This window comes from Myotis davidii, unplaced genomic scaffold (genome assembly GCF_000327345.1).
Source record: "Myotis davidii unplaced genomic scaffold, ASM32734v1 scaffold1, whole genome shotgun sequence".
Taxonomy (NCBI): Eukaryota; Metazoa; Chordata; class Mammalia; order Chiroptera; family Vespertilionidae; genus Myotis; species Myotis davidii.
This window is the reverse complement of record NW_006294681.1, coordinates 5,923,910-5,938,636: the sequence shown is the minus strand read 5'-3', so window position 1 is coordinate 5,938,636 and position 14,727 is coordinate 5,923,910. Positions and strand designations below refer to the sequence as shown.

The 14,727-nt window shown below is 41.1% G+C and overlaps 1 protein-coding gene across 1 annotated transcript in view; it reads left to right on the top strand.

The window, feature by feature from the left end:
* Positions 1-9,975, top strand: part of XKR4 (X-linked Kx blood group related 4) — a 259,812-nt gene extending 249,837 nt beyond the window's left edge. Inside the window, exon 4 of the mRNA XM_006769119.1 lies at positions 6,859-9,975. Within this exon, the coding sequence (XP_006769182.1) occupies positions 6,859-7,805 (947 nt within the window). The 3' untranslated portion in view covers positions 7,806-9,975. The remainder of the gene's footprint in view (positions 1-6,858) is intronic.
* Positions 9,976-14,727: the final 4,752 nt, after the last annotated feature.

Sequence of the window (14,727 nt, the reverse complement as noted above, 5' to 3'; positions counted from 1 at the left end):
TGGTTTAGGCCCGATCCCACAGGGAGAGCGTGCAGGCCAGGCTGAGGGACACACACACACACCCCTGCACGAATTTCGTGCACCGAGCCACTAGTGCAGCTATAAAAAAGAAGGATTTCTTACTCTTTGCAACAGCATGGATGGAACTGGAAACCATTATGCTAAGTGGAATAAGCTAGTCAGGGCAAAACAAATATCACATGACCTCACCTATATGTCGAATCTAATGAACAAAGGAAACTGATGAACAAATAGGTCCAGAAGCACGGGTGCATGGATCAGACTGACAAATCTCAGAGAGGAGGGGGTAGAGGGGAACTTGTATGCATAGATGCACAACCCAAGGACACAGACAGTGGTTTGGTGAAGGTCTAGAGTGGGGCAGGAGCTGGGTGGGGAAAGTGCGGGAAAAATAGGAAACATATATAGTAACGTCAACAATAAAAAATAAACATAAAAAGAAGAAGGAGGAGAAGAAGAAGAAGAAGGAACACTTTGTCTCTTCCAACAACTTTTTTCAACTACTTCCATATGAAACATTTCCTAAATTTCAATTCCATGTTTCCCTTATCAACCCTTTCACAGCCTTACAATTTGCTTTGCAAAGAACTTGAAATCCTCAGAATGGCTTACAAAAAGAATGCATATCCCTGCCCAAACTAAATATATTAAAATTTGAATATTTTTAGTAAGGACTATTACAAGGTTTAAACCAGAGATAAATGGTTTCCGTGCAAAAAGATTTAGAACCCCTGAGACCCAGTGGATCTTGTCTTTTCTTTCCTTTCCTTCCCCTGCACTGAAAACAAGGATGAGAGCCCACAAGGCTTTTTTCAATTTTTTTTCAATTGCTATATTCTTTCATCTGGGTGTATTCAATAGGAGCCCAGCCAAGTGGAGCTACCGCCTCTTATACCTACCTAAGAGACAAGCTCTGCATGCTGAAGAAATAGAAAACCATTCTGTTTCCCAATATTCATTTTATGACCTGCTACCCTTAGATCAGCTCACATCGGGCAGCATTTTTCTTTAGGTGAAAATCCAGGGAAACTAAGAGAGTTGTTTTAGTTCAGAAAATATGAAGAAATGAATAGCATGGTTTTCCTCCCAGAATCTTGTGCTTCTGACCCATTTTGTGAAGTTAATCCAAAATGGGATCCGTTGGCCTGGGGACAAATGTAGTTGCTCTGAGCCTGAAGGAGCAGGTGTGATAGGAGACTCTCAGGAGTCAGATGCTTGGAGATTGGGGGGGTCAGATGCTAAAGAGATGGCATTATTACAGGGTCATCGACATCCCGCCATGTTGTTATCTCATGAGTTTAGATTGTGGGCGATTTGAGAACTCACCTTCCCACTTGTTGGTACAGATAACCATACCAGTTTATTATTGTGGTGTTCAGGGTTGTGAATCTGTGCAATTGGATGCCTGCCCTTCTTGCTAATTACATGACCTTGGGCATGTCATTTAATCTCTCTTCCTGAGTACAAAACAGTGCTTGCCTACAAGTGTTATCATGAAATTTAAATTGAACAAAGGATGTAGGTACCGAGCACATCGCTGCACAAAACAAGGACCCAGCAAATGCTTGTTCGTTCTTTTGTCTGTGACTCTGAGCTTCAAACTCATTAAGGAAATCATAAAGTTCTTTGACTACAAGAAACCAATATTATGTTGTCATCTAAAATTCAGTGGTTGGTTTGTTTTTTGTTCAGGGACTGTACTATTAGGGGGAAAATTATGTTTGTGATGAACAGACTGAATATGTTATGAATGGTCATAGCATAGTTTCACCTCCATAGACAAAGAGGGTTGTCTTGTAAATCATTCGTTCCCAAACTATTGGTGAAATCATACTTTAAACTTCTCCCAAAAATATTGAAATTGACAGACAGGATAGAGAAATGGGGAGAAAGGAAGAGACGTCAACATGTTTGCAATCAAAATGGTGATCAGATAGGGAAACAATATGACATCCAGCAACTGGATGACAAATGTACTCATTTCAGAACTTGATGCACAAGCAGAGTGACAGGTGCTGGGGACACAATGGTCAGCCAAAAATGGGGAGACATGCCCATCAGCACCCGCACAGGCAGATGACCACAGTGGTTGTGCCGAGGTATGCCATCTGGAACAAGCAAGCACAGTGTTGTGGCACTTACAACGAGGTGATTGGATTTAGATTAGGGGCTGGGACAGGCTTCCCTAAGGAAAGGAATGATGCTTAAACCAAAAACTGAAAGGTGACTTTTCAAGGGAGAGCACAGCATTTCCTGGCTCTGGGAAGACAATGTGGTCTTACTCAGCACGGGAGGACTGGAGAGATGGCAATGTGGCCGGAGCACAGAGAGGCACAGGATGAGCTGGGGTGTTCAGGTGGCCCAGAGAGTTACCAGGTCAGGTTGCCGAAGATGTGCATAAGACACTAGCTTTTAGCCAGTCAGCTTTCAACACAGTTCTGCCTGTCAGTTCGGAGAAAAGAGCATTCAGGGAAGGGCATATGCGGGAAGATTCAGGAAGGAGTGGATCCAGGGCTCCATCGAAAGGGGTCCCCCTGCTGGCCAAAAGTTATTCTTCCCTTAAGATGGAGTTTAGAACTCGGTAAAAGACTTTAGTTGATTGGCAAGAAGAGTATAGCTATTGTATTATTCTCTCTGCTTTTGTATATGTCAGAAGTTTTATACAGTAATAACTTTTTAAGCTAAAAGGAAGAACTCCTCACCAGCTGCAGTTTGGTTGTGAAGATGGGTCAGTGGCCAGGTGGTTCCCTGAGATTGTAACCGTTGGCTGGCCTGTTGTGGGGCAAGGGCTGTGGTCATTCCCTTCAACAGGAGAAGGAAGGAGATGGACTCATTCTGTCTGTTGAAAAATCATAGAATTAGAGTACTTGATTCAATTCCCTGAACTCCATACATTTAGAAAAGTAGGCTGTAAATCCTAAATCCTCTAAAGCAGTGGTTCTCAACCTTCCTAATGCCGCGACCCCTTAATACAATTCCTCATGTTGTGGTGACCCCCAATTTCATTGTTACAAATGGAACATAATTAAAGCATAGTAATTAATCACAAAAACAATTTGTAATTATATATGTGTTTTCTGATGGTGTTAGGCGACCCCTGCGAAAGCGTCGTTCGACCCCCAAAGGGGTCACGACTCACAGGTTGAGAACCTCTGCTCTAAAGTGGTCTCTGGGGATTTCCAGGAATTCTCCTTTACACCCAGACAACAAACCACATGACAGGTGTACAGATTTTATTTCACAGTGTTTTGTAAAAACTGAGAACTAAGCATTGCATGACAGGTATAAATTTATAATGAGGAGTAACTCTAAAATGGCCCTATATTTTCTGTTCAGGAATATATTTACCTCTAAAAACTAATTGCTAAACAGATGAAAAAGAAAATCATAATCAAATGAACAAGGGAAATTCTAATTGTTACTAAGCCAGAGAATTTATAAAGTAATTGGTCATGATTCACACTCCTTTAAACATTATTTTTATTATTGAGGGTATTACAGATGTCCCCCACTTTCCCCCCTTGGGTCCCCCTCCACCTGGCTCCCATCCCACCTTAGACCTTCACCTCACTCTTTTCTGTGTCCATGGGCTATGCATATATGCATATAAATTCTTTGGTTAATCTCTTCCCATCCCCCTTCCCTCTGAGATCTATCAGTCTGTTCCATGCTTCCATGTCTATGGATCTATTTTGTTCATGAGTTGATTTCATTGCTGTTTCTATCTCTCTCTCCTTCTCCCTTCCTCTCTAAAATCAATAAAATATATTAAAAAAAAGATATATTCTTAGAAGTGGGATCACTGGGTCAAACGGCAGTTCCATTTTTTAATTTTTTGAAGAAACCCTATACTTTTTCCACTGAGTGGGGAAAGAGCTCCCTTTTTCCACATTGTCTCCAGCCTTTGTTATTTGTTGATTTATTGATAGTAGCCACTCTAGCAGGTGTGAGTGATACCTCCTTGTGGTCTTAATTTGCATCTCTCTGATCATTAGTGACATTGAGCAATTTTTCATATGTCTCTTGGCATTGTATGTCCTCATTGGAGAAGTATCTATTCATGTCTTTTGCCCATTTTTTAATTGGATTGTTTATCTTCCTAGTGTTGAGTTGTATGAGTTCTTTATATATTTTGGAAATTAATCCCTTATCACATGTATCATTGGTGAGTATGTCTTAAATTGTAAGATACACAGAAAGACTGAGAATTTTTCATATGTCTCTTGGCATTGTATGTCCTCATTGGAGAAGTATCTATTCATGTCTTTTGCCCATTTTTTAATTGGATTGTTTGTCTTCCTAGTGTTGAGTTGTATGAGTTCTTTATATATTTTGGAAATTAATCCCTTATCACATGTATCATTGGTGAGTATGTCTTAAATTGTAAGATACACAGAAAGAAAGACTGATAGAAAAATCTTCATTTTCTACTGCCAGAGTAGTCTTAACAAGTTCCTTGAGTGTCAAAGCAGGTGGAATTAATAAAAGGTATAAAAATTACAAAAGAATTTGAACTAAGCTAATTTTCTAATTCTTTTAAATCTGACAACGGATAATTTTATGATGCTGTTTTACTCTTTTTCACTGCTTTGACAAACAGCCTTTAATAACATTTTCTTGTGCAAACTGGTACCCTGATCTGACAATCCTGAACTCGTCCACTCCACTGTTTTGCTCAAGCCTGAGGGACCATGCTGGATCTTCCTGAAGGTGGCGCTGTGTTTAAACACTGTCCTACAGGATGTGGGCTGGTATTAAAAGGAAGCTGTGCCTGCGGAGAAGCTGCAATCCATTCACAGCTTAAAAGCGTAAAGAGAACAGTCTATTCCAGAAGCAGTTAGTGCCGTTGCTAATGGTACTGGCAAAGAGCAAGGTCATGAGTGGCTTCTATGCAACACACAGTGTTGAAATTAAAATTGCAGAACTTCTGTTCTTATATCCTAAACTATAGTAAGTGTATAATTCACAGTCATTATTCCATCACCTTTTATTTCCCATCCCCTAACCTTCTTTCTTCTTTTGTAAACATTTTCTCCTTTCCTCTCTTTTCACTTATGAATTTGCTTTGTAATTGATGTATCATTGGTGAATATGTTTCTACTGTGTAGAAATTACATTAACATAAACTCCTTTGTGTACTGGTCTCCAACTGACCTAAAAATATTGCCATGACTGCCTGAGAGTTACAGTAATAAAAGATTTTTGTGCTGGCCAGAGAAAAACTGAAGGCCCAGTGTAGGATGAGGCATTATACAGACTTTATTGGGAATAGATATGCGACGTGGATGTTGGAAAACACTTTCTTTATTGATAATTATTCTTTGGAGTTCATCTTACTCAAGGAGAATAAGTAAGAAATAACTATTGAGGTTTAATGTTTTTTCTATCAACTAATGTGGCTCTTTTCCAGAAGAGTCATTTTTAAAAAAAATCTATTTATTGATTTCAGAGAGGAAGGGAGAAGGAGAGAGAGATAGAAACATCAATGATGAGAGAGAATCATTGATTGGCTGCCTCCTGCACACCCCCCACTGGGGATGGAGCCCGAAACCGAGGCATGTGCCCTTAGCTGGAATTGAACCTGGGACCCCTCAGTCCACAGGCTGATGCTCTACCCACTGAGCCAAGCCAGTCAGGGCCAGAAGAGTCATTTTTTAAATTCATTTTCAAGAACCAGAGACAACAGCTCTTCTCTATTGAAATATAAAAAAGGAAAGTACCTGTCCCATTACAAGCTCTTGGCAATCCCCTCCTATTACTTCCGTACGGGAGAAGACTATAAGGTGGCCTGGTTATGATGAGTAAGAGCCATCATAACCAGCAGTAATTTAGAACACAAAACCATGTGTAGTCTTGGTACAACTCACTAAGTACACCAGCTGCAATGCAAATTGATATAACGTTTCAGTGACAAAGGGGAATTCCCAAACCATCTCGCTCCTAGAAGAGGCCAGTGTGTGTTTATAGTGAGCCCTGTGGACATCTGGACCATCGAGGTGATGTTTCAGACAAGGTAAATGGAGCAACAGTGAAAGGAAGCAACACAAATGATTGGAAACATACTTTGAGAAGGAATACTAACCAAATGGGGCTCATCAAACAATAAGAGAAGTGGTTGAGGAGTGATTTCTGTATAATCTTTAATTTATGAAAGATTCAGAGACTGCATGCCCCCCACTGGGGATGGAGTCCTCAACTTAGGCATATGCCCGTGGCCGGAATCAAACCTGGGACCCTTCAGTCCACAGGCCAACGCTCTATCCACTGAGCCAAACTGGCTAGGGCTCCTTTTCTTATTCTTAAGTCAACTTTCTTGTTCAGAAGCAGAATGCGAAACCAGCTAGCCCCTCGAGTTTCCTGGGACTGTTCATGCTTTTAGATCACAGAGTCTCAAAGCTGCCAGGGAGCCTTGGAGATCCTCTACTTTATAAATGAGGACACCACTTTAAACAATTGTCCAAAGTCATGCCAGGTAATAAGTGGCAAAGTTGAAACAGCAACCCAGTGTTGTTAACCTCCAACCCACGGCTCTATTCCCACTACACAAAACTACCTCCTGAGTCTATGTACACCAAACACATGGAAGTTAAACCCCACCCCATTTCCAGATCCTACATTTCATGATTAGTTCATGACTTCTCCATGTGGTTGGGTCCCATCGAGGACAGATAACAAGGAGCCCCCTCTGAGTGTTTGGCCCAGCTAAAACTCAGAGAAATTACAATCTTTGCTGAGGTCAAAGCTAGCCTGTCTCAAGCCCCCACCCCGCATGACAATTTCCAGAAGACAACACTGCATCTCACTCTTGACAGAATGTCTTCCTGTTTGCCTTTGTAGGTTTCACAGCGGCAGCCTCCCTGGTATCTCTGGCTTGGGCCTTGGCTTCATACCAGAAGGCCCTCCGGGACTCCCGAGATGACAAGAAGCCCATCAGCTACATGGCTGTTGTCATCCAGTTCTGCTGGCACTTCTTCACCATCGCCGCCAGGGTCATCACCTTTGCCCTCTTTGCCTCGGTTTTCCAGCTGTACTTTGGGATCTTCATCGTCCTTCACTGGTGCATCATGACCTTCTGGATCGTCCACTGTGAGACGGAATTCTGTATCACCAAATGGGAAGAGATCGTGTTCGACATGGTGGTGGGGATCATCTACATCTTCAGCTGGTTCAACGTCAAGGAAGGCAGGACACGCTGCCGGCTCTTCATTTACTATTTTGTGATCCTTTTGGAAAATACAGCCTTGAGTGCCCTCTGGTACCTCTACAAGGCTCCCCAGATTGCAGATGCATTTGCCATCCCGGCGCTGTGCGTGGTGTTCAGCAGCTTTTTAACGGGCGTGGTTTTCATGCTGATGTATTATGCCTTCTTTCACCCCAATGGACCCAGATTCGGGCAGTCACCAAGTTGTGCTTGTGAGGACCCCGTCGCTGCCTTCACCCTGCCTCCAGAAGTGGCCACGAGCACGCTGCGGTCCATCTCCAACAACCGCAGTGTTGTCAGTGACCGCGACCAGAAATTTGCAGAGCGGGATGGGTGTGTGCCTGTCTTTCAGGTGAGACCCACAGCCCCATCCACCCCATCATCGCGCCCACCACGGATTGAAGAATCTGTCATTAAAATTGACCTGTTCAGGAATAGGTACCCAGCGTGGGAGAGACATGTTTTGGACCGAAGCCTCCGAAAGGCCATTTTAGCCTTTGAATGTTCGCCGTCTCCTCCAAGGCTGCAGTACAAAGATGATGCCCTTATTCAGGAGCGGTTGGAGTATGAAACCACTTTATAAAAACAAAAAGACTGGGAGGAGCCACAACTGCCAGAGGAAGGGTGGTGGCAGGCCTGTGGCAATAATGAAACTCCATCCTAGAGTAGGGAAATGAGCTGTCATGCTTGTAGTCTGACCGTCGTCATGGTTACTGTCTGACCCTCCATCAGCTGACTGCCTGCTGCTGGTCTTCTTTCAAACCGCAGCCCCGACAGTCTCCTGCCACTGGGAGGACTCCTGGTTGCTACCAACTTCTCCTACACCATCTTTCAGCGCATCCACCGGAGGGTCCTATGAATATGGAAAATGTTGCCTCTGATCCCTAGGGTGTTTTGATGACATTAACTGATCTCTGCATAAAAATATAGTGTCATAACACACATACATGCACACACATACACTAACACACACACAACACCAGTCCTCTGTCAAAATAGCTTAGGTGATTTTTCTTGATGAAAAGCTCTGATTCTCACAGGAATATTAAAACCGGGAGAGAATATATCCCTCAAGACTCCAGAAAAAAAAGTAGTACTGCTTAGAAAAGAATTCATAAACCATGTTCATTTGAAAACCAATACATACCATGTGTGAAAACCTGTCCAGTGGGCAGCAAACTCAAGTGTGTTTACACGTGTATTAGAAGTGAAGGAATGGTTCGTTTTCAACACATTTCAGGATTGGTTTTTTAATCTTAAGTTTCCCGTTGAGAACATCTTTAATGACAGAAATCCTATGCAGCACATGGCGTTTGGTAAGACCAAGGAGCTCGCTAACTTAGTGACATAAAGTAAATGGTAATCGTGATTCAGTATTCAATTGCAAAAATTTAATAAATACCGGAAGAGAAAGTGGGAAAAAAGGCAAAATGAGCGTCTGATTTCCCAGCCAGTGCAGCGCACATTGGAATGTAAGAGCAGATTGGCGAGAGAGGAACTGGATGTGTCAGATCTCAGAGGGCTTGGCTCTGCCTGAGCTCAGGTAGGCATGATTCCAGAACACGCCATGCCCCATCTTTCTAGTGCCAAACACCGTCCAATCCCAGGATTCACCTGGAAGCCCTGGATAACGGAGATGGAGCGGCATGAGCCCCACAGAAGCGGAAACTAGAATGAACATTCAAGTTCTCCACTGTGTACAGACTCCTCCACCACCACCACCAATTCAAGGTCAAAGTGATGTGTCTTTTAGAGGCTTGGGACACTTTTTAGTAAGTATGAGCAGACAAATGCAGTGAATATGCTAGGGGAAACCCTTCTGAACTGATTGAGGGCTTATCACTAGATCCAGCTAAAATTTGCATTTGAATCATTTGTAAGTTGTACTCTTACAACAAGCTTCTGGTTTTAAATACCTCCGTACAGCAAGTAAGCGTTCCCCATTTTCTGTTCCCAGTGTCCTCGGTCATGGTGCTTTTTGTTGCATTAAAAGTGCCAGTCAAACTTTGATAGTATTTTTTTATATATTGGTGCAGAGTGGAATAACTCAGGAATTATTTCAATATTTTTGTAATAAAGAAATATAGGGTATACATATAGGCATCATCACTTTTTTATAGACCTGGAACTGTTTAAAATACTCGAAGCATCACAATTATCTGGGATGTCAGAAACTGGTCCACAAATTCCATCAGTCTGCCTTGGCAGACTGAGAACACTTGCCTTTTGCATAATCACCCGACTGTGCCATGTCTGTGTCCCCAGGAACCTGGCCAGGGGTGCTGTCAGGATATCAGGTGAAGAGAGAATCAGCTTAACTAGAAAGGGCTTGTCAAGACTGGCCATTGTTTTCCAGGAAATCAAAGATGTAGATGGTTACTTTCATCCATCCGTTATGACAAACTTGACTACAGTGGAAGATGTCTTAAATTTCCTTCCCTAGTTTATGTTAACCCAACTGACATATTAGTCAAGTCTCTAAAAGAGAAAAACAGTCAGTTTAACTTCATTATCCAGTTATTGGGACTGTCCAATTAATTTAAAATGGTCAAGGTCTATAGCCACCCCCTGTAATGGGTGTGCCATACAGAGACTGCTGACCCCATGATGACATCCACAGGAAATGATAGAGCACTCAACCTAGGGCTTCTTTTGGTACAAAGCCCTAAAGCAATGTTTAAAAGCAGACGATTTTTATCAGCAGACATACTTTCCTATTCTGCTGTGATTTAATCCTCCAAGCAAGATTTTCACTAAAAAAACAATGATCTTTTGATTGGACGTGAAAAGATTGCCTGGTCACCAGTAAAGGCCCAGGAAAACACCCCTCTTGTCAGAAACTGGTGAAAACATTCTACCCCCACTGTAGAAGGGAAAAAAAATGATTACATTGACAAACTCTCCACTTTTATGCAGAACCATGAGTTATTAGCTTTATTGTTTCCAATACACCTTTTAATTGATGATCTTTGGAAACTGAATTGCTCAGTTGAACTATACATTTGATACCATGAGCAAATAACAGATAACAGTACAATAGTGTTAACACAAATGTCACAGGCTCTATCATTCTTCAAACACGTAAGTCTTAAATTATTTCTCAACTGTATCCCCCGTTTAACATGTTAAGAGTCAAAATGAGTGCTATGTGAATTTTTAAAAAGATGGTGTACTGTGCTTTGCCTTGGAGGTGAGAATGTAGTCAGGAGGGTGTAAGAAGTTTGAATTTTTCAATAATTTCCCAAATACTGTAAATACTCTGTTATCCAACATACTTGAAGATTATGATGTTTTAGTCAAAAAGAAATTCTTGTTAAGGAAATGACATCTCCTACATGTAATAAATTACAATGTTTCTCAAGATTATAACAACAAAAATATACTCCCAAGGTAAATCATGATTCAATCTTCCATGACTTAGAAAGCACAGCCATTGGACTGTGTGGTGATGACAACTCATTAGTTTCTAGACACACGGATAACAACAGAGAGTGTAAAGTGTTAGGAGTGAAAGAGACATTGGCAATGTACCGAGGAACAGAGTTTGATATTTGTGTTTATATTTTAGTTCTTCCTAAGATTTCGTTTTCAATCTGCCATTAAACCCTCCACAGAGAGTAAGTGGGGAATCACAGGAAGAAGCCAGGGTTAGCATACAAACTGGAAATGCTGGACTTTTTCTCTGTGGGCCCCCACATCCTGTGCAGGGGCTTATTGGATTTCTTGAAGAGGAGGGGTCTGCTCTCAGTACCCACTTTTTGTATAGGACCATACAATTTTCTAAAAGAAAATATTATAAATGTTTTCACCTTCAAAGTAGCATTTTAAAATGAAACCATAATTAAGATGAAAGAACTTTCAAAGTAGCATTTTAAAATAAAACCATAGTTAATATTAAAAAACATATATATCTTGACCACACAGACTTCAAGTACTTGTGTGGAAGAAAATAATTTTTTTACCTAAGTCAAAGTTTGGTCCCCCAAAATGCCGATGTCCTTTAAATTCTCTTCATACATTTGCTTTGTCCTACTTAACTGTGTTCTGTCTAGTCCAGTAATATTGACTTGGCAGACAATCAGTTACTATTCATTTATGATAATGCGGTGACCTCAACAAATGAAATAAATTCTTACTGACATAGCAAAAATATGCAGTTCAAGTACTAGCGAAATATATAAAGGTAACCGGAAGATAAAGTATAATGAAGTATTTATGCTTATTTTCTACACGCCCACTTTATTTTGATCTATGAATGAATGAAGTGATAGCAATGAGAGCTTAAAAGTAAATGGGAAAAATTGACATCTCAATGATGATTTTTAAAAATGTAATCCCATATGTGTGTCTATGTAGAGCTTAAAAGTAAATGGGAAAAATTGACATCGCAATGATGATTTTTAAAAATATAATCCCATATGTGTGTCTATGTTATAAATCATACACACACACACACACTAGAGTAACAGATGAAAGGGATAAAGTAAATGCTCCCTTGTTATGCATATAAATTGGTATGTTACTCACACATGAGCTTTTAGATAAATAAAACTTCTTCCTCCTCATTTTTCAGCATCAACTCAAGCTTGCAGTGCCTGTCTATAAGATAGCAACACACCTATGAACTTCAGCTGGAAGTACCTACATACAATCTAGCACTTTTGGCTTGAATGAGCTTTATCATTTCTTAAGGATCTCATCCTTTAAGAAGCTGAAAAGAATCGTTGAGTCATTTCAAAGTTTCTTTCTCTGAACTGATTGAATTGAGCAAAGAAAACCTCTGGTGTCCTTACCAGGGTTGTGTAAGGCGACACATTTGCGTTTAAATGCACCAAATGCCATGGAGCGGAAGGAAATTCTGACACAATGTTTAGACAAAAATCCAGAGATACTTTTTTTCTAATGAACCATTTTCTAGACTAAATGTGCGCTCCCCTGCATTCTCACACGTCTTTGCCATTAGCCATTACCGTTTCTATATAAAGCTTGGATGAGATGCCTGCTTCTCTGAGGAGAGTTCCTTAAAGCCTTTTTAAAAATAGCTCAGACCGCCCTTCAGAAATGTAGCTCAGAGCGTGGCTGAAGTGCACAAGGAAAACACAGCAGGCCTGATGTGGCTGGTTCTAGCATTTCAGTGATGGATGCAGATGAGCTCATGTTCATTTATCTTCAGGAATCCAGTGTCACTTTGACAACAGTCAAAATGATTGCTTTAGCCAGCTTGTGACTCGTAACACCTTCCCCCCGCCCCCCATCTGAAGCTGGGGCATTTCAAAATGGCTAAGGACGGGCCACCTCCCTCTACCACCCACGCCCGTTTCCAAATCTCTGGCCCTTACCGGGATCAGGCTGTGGGACGACAGTCGGGCAGCACCTCCTCCCTCACTCAGGACTGTCCGCGGCAGACTGTCCATGGACAGAGGTCTTATCCAGATGCTGTGTCAGTATGTGTCTGTGTCAACAGCCTCCACAGTATAATTACTCAGTCAAAAGCAAAACTCTGCTCAATGTGGGTGGAATTGTATAAAAACACGATGAGCCATTTAATTTTGCCAATTGTAGCAATTAGGCAAGCTCGCACACAACCTGCTCTCACAGCAGAGAAATGAGTTCAGAAACTCCCTGGAGTATTTAAGGCAGTGGTTCTCAACCTCCTGGCCCTTTAAATACAGTTCCTCATGTGGTGACCCAACCATCAAATTATTTTCGTTGCTACTTCATAACTGTAATGTTGCTACTGTTATGAATCGTCATGTAAATATCTGATAGGCAGGATGGTCTTAGGCGACCCCTGTGAAAGGATCATTCAACCGCCAAAGGGGTCGCGACCCACAGGTTGAGAACCGCTGGTTTAAGGTATCACATTGTTTCACCATCTATTTGGAGTTCTTTCTCTAGATGCTGCAAGGAAAAAAATCAGACTTTTGTTATTTTGTACCCAGTGATCTAGCCCCGAAATATGAAAAACTTCAGTCAACCTCTGTGGCCTATGTTCTGCTAAATAAGGGATGGGTTAATGTCCCTGAAATGTCTAATTCTTTTGCTAAAATATTTTACTGACAAATAATATACTGACATCATATGACAGAAACACTGGCTAGATCAAACTCTTCTTTGGTTATTATTTCCTTAGATTTTCTCACAGTTCAGTTCAGGAAGGAAAGAAAAAATATATATTAATTTTTACAGATTCCAAAGAATTAAAAGAATTCCTTGGTGGGTCCCATTAGGCATCAATAAAATAGTTGATGGAATAATGGTGTGAGGTCCAAGGCACTATTTCTAGGTTTATACCCCCATTACCCTGATTGTGACTCATAACACCCTCCCCCAACACCCGTTTTAGCCATTGCACTAAACAAGAAAAACATAGTTACTGATGCAATGTCTGCAGAGCAAAGATGTTTAACAAAAGAGATTAACATCAAAACTAATTAATCAACGTGATAAGCAAGTATTACCAGAACAGTACCAACACAATTTTCTCTTGTGTTATTATTGCAGCCTGTCACCTACTCTGTTATTAGAATTTCGGAAAATGTAAGGTTTCGTGTTTTTATTATACACTCGTCTACAAAATTAAGCTGGTAGCCCTCTTCTCTCTCTATTGCTTGATTTGCATTAAAATGGAAGTAATCAAATTCTTATTTCATTAAATGCTACAAGTATTAACAAATGGAGATGTTGAGTTTAAGCTAATTTAATCTAACTGTTCTGGTGGCATTCTGGTATCAAATCAACACAATTATTTCAAGTTAATGCATTATCAGTAAATTCTAAAGCAACTCCCAAGTATGCTGAAAATGTAGTTCAGGTTTCTATTATTTTAAGAGATTCCTATGTGATTACAACCCAGTAGAACATGTCTTAATCAACACAGGCATTTCAGCCCATTGTGATTCTGGACGATGAGCTCTTGTGTTTGGGTGTGTTAGGTACTGTTGCATTAACTTAGCAACTGACCTTTGACCTGTGGCTTCCAGTGGTCGGCAAACTGTGGCTCATGAGCCACATGCGGCTCTTTGGCCCCTTGAGTGTGGCTCTTCCTAAGCCTTAGGAGTACCCTAATTGAGTTAATAACAATCTACCTACCTATATAGTTTAAGTTTAAAAAATGTGGCTCTCAAAAGACATTTCAGTCGTTGTACTGTTGATATTTGGCTCTGTTGACTAATGAGTTTGCCGACCACTGATAGCCCCCTGGAAGTTCTTATTCTGTTTAAGTTGGGAGCAATCGCACATGTCCTGTAAGCAAAGGAGGTCTGTCAGCTAGTCAGAGAATTGTCATTTTATCTCCTTCTTTCAAAGAACTAAAATAGTTGACTTCCTTTAGTAACCCCTCTAATGTATTGTACATAGACAGGGAAACAGATCTCTGACGTATGTTGCGAAAGCCCAGGGTGCAACATTTTCCTTGGTCTGAATCAGAAGCTTGGTGTTGTGTGAAAAGAAAGAAACCTCTTCTGCCCCGAGAAAGGGTAAGGGGACAAGCCAGCCACCCGCAA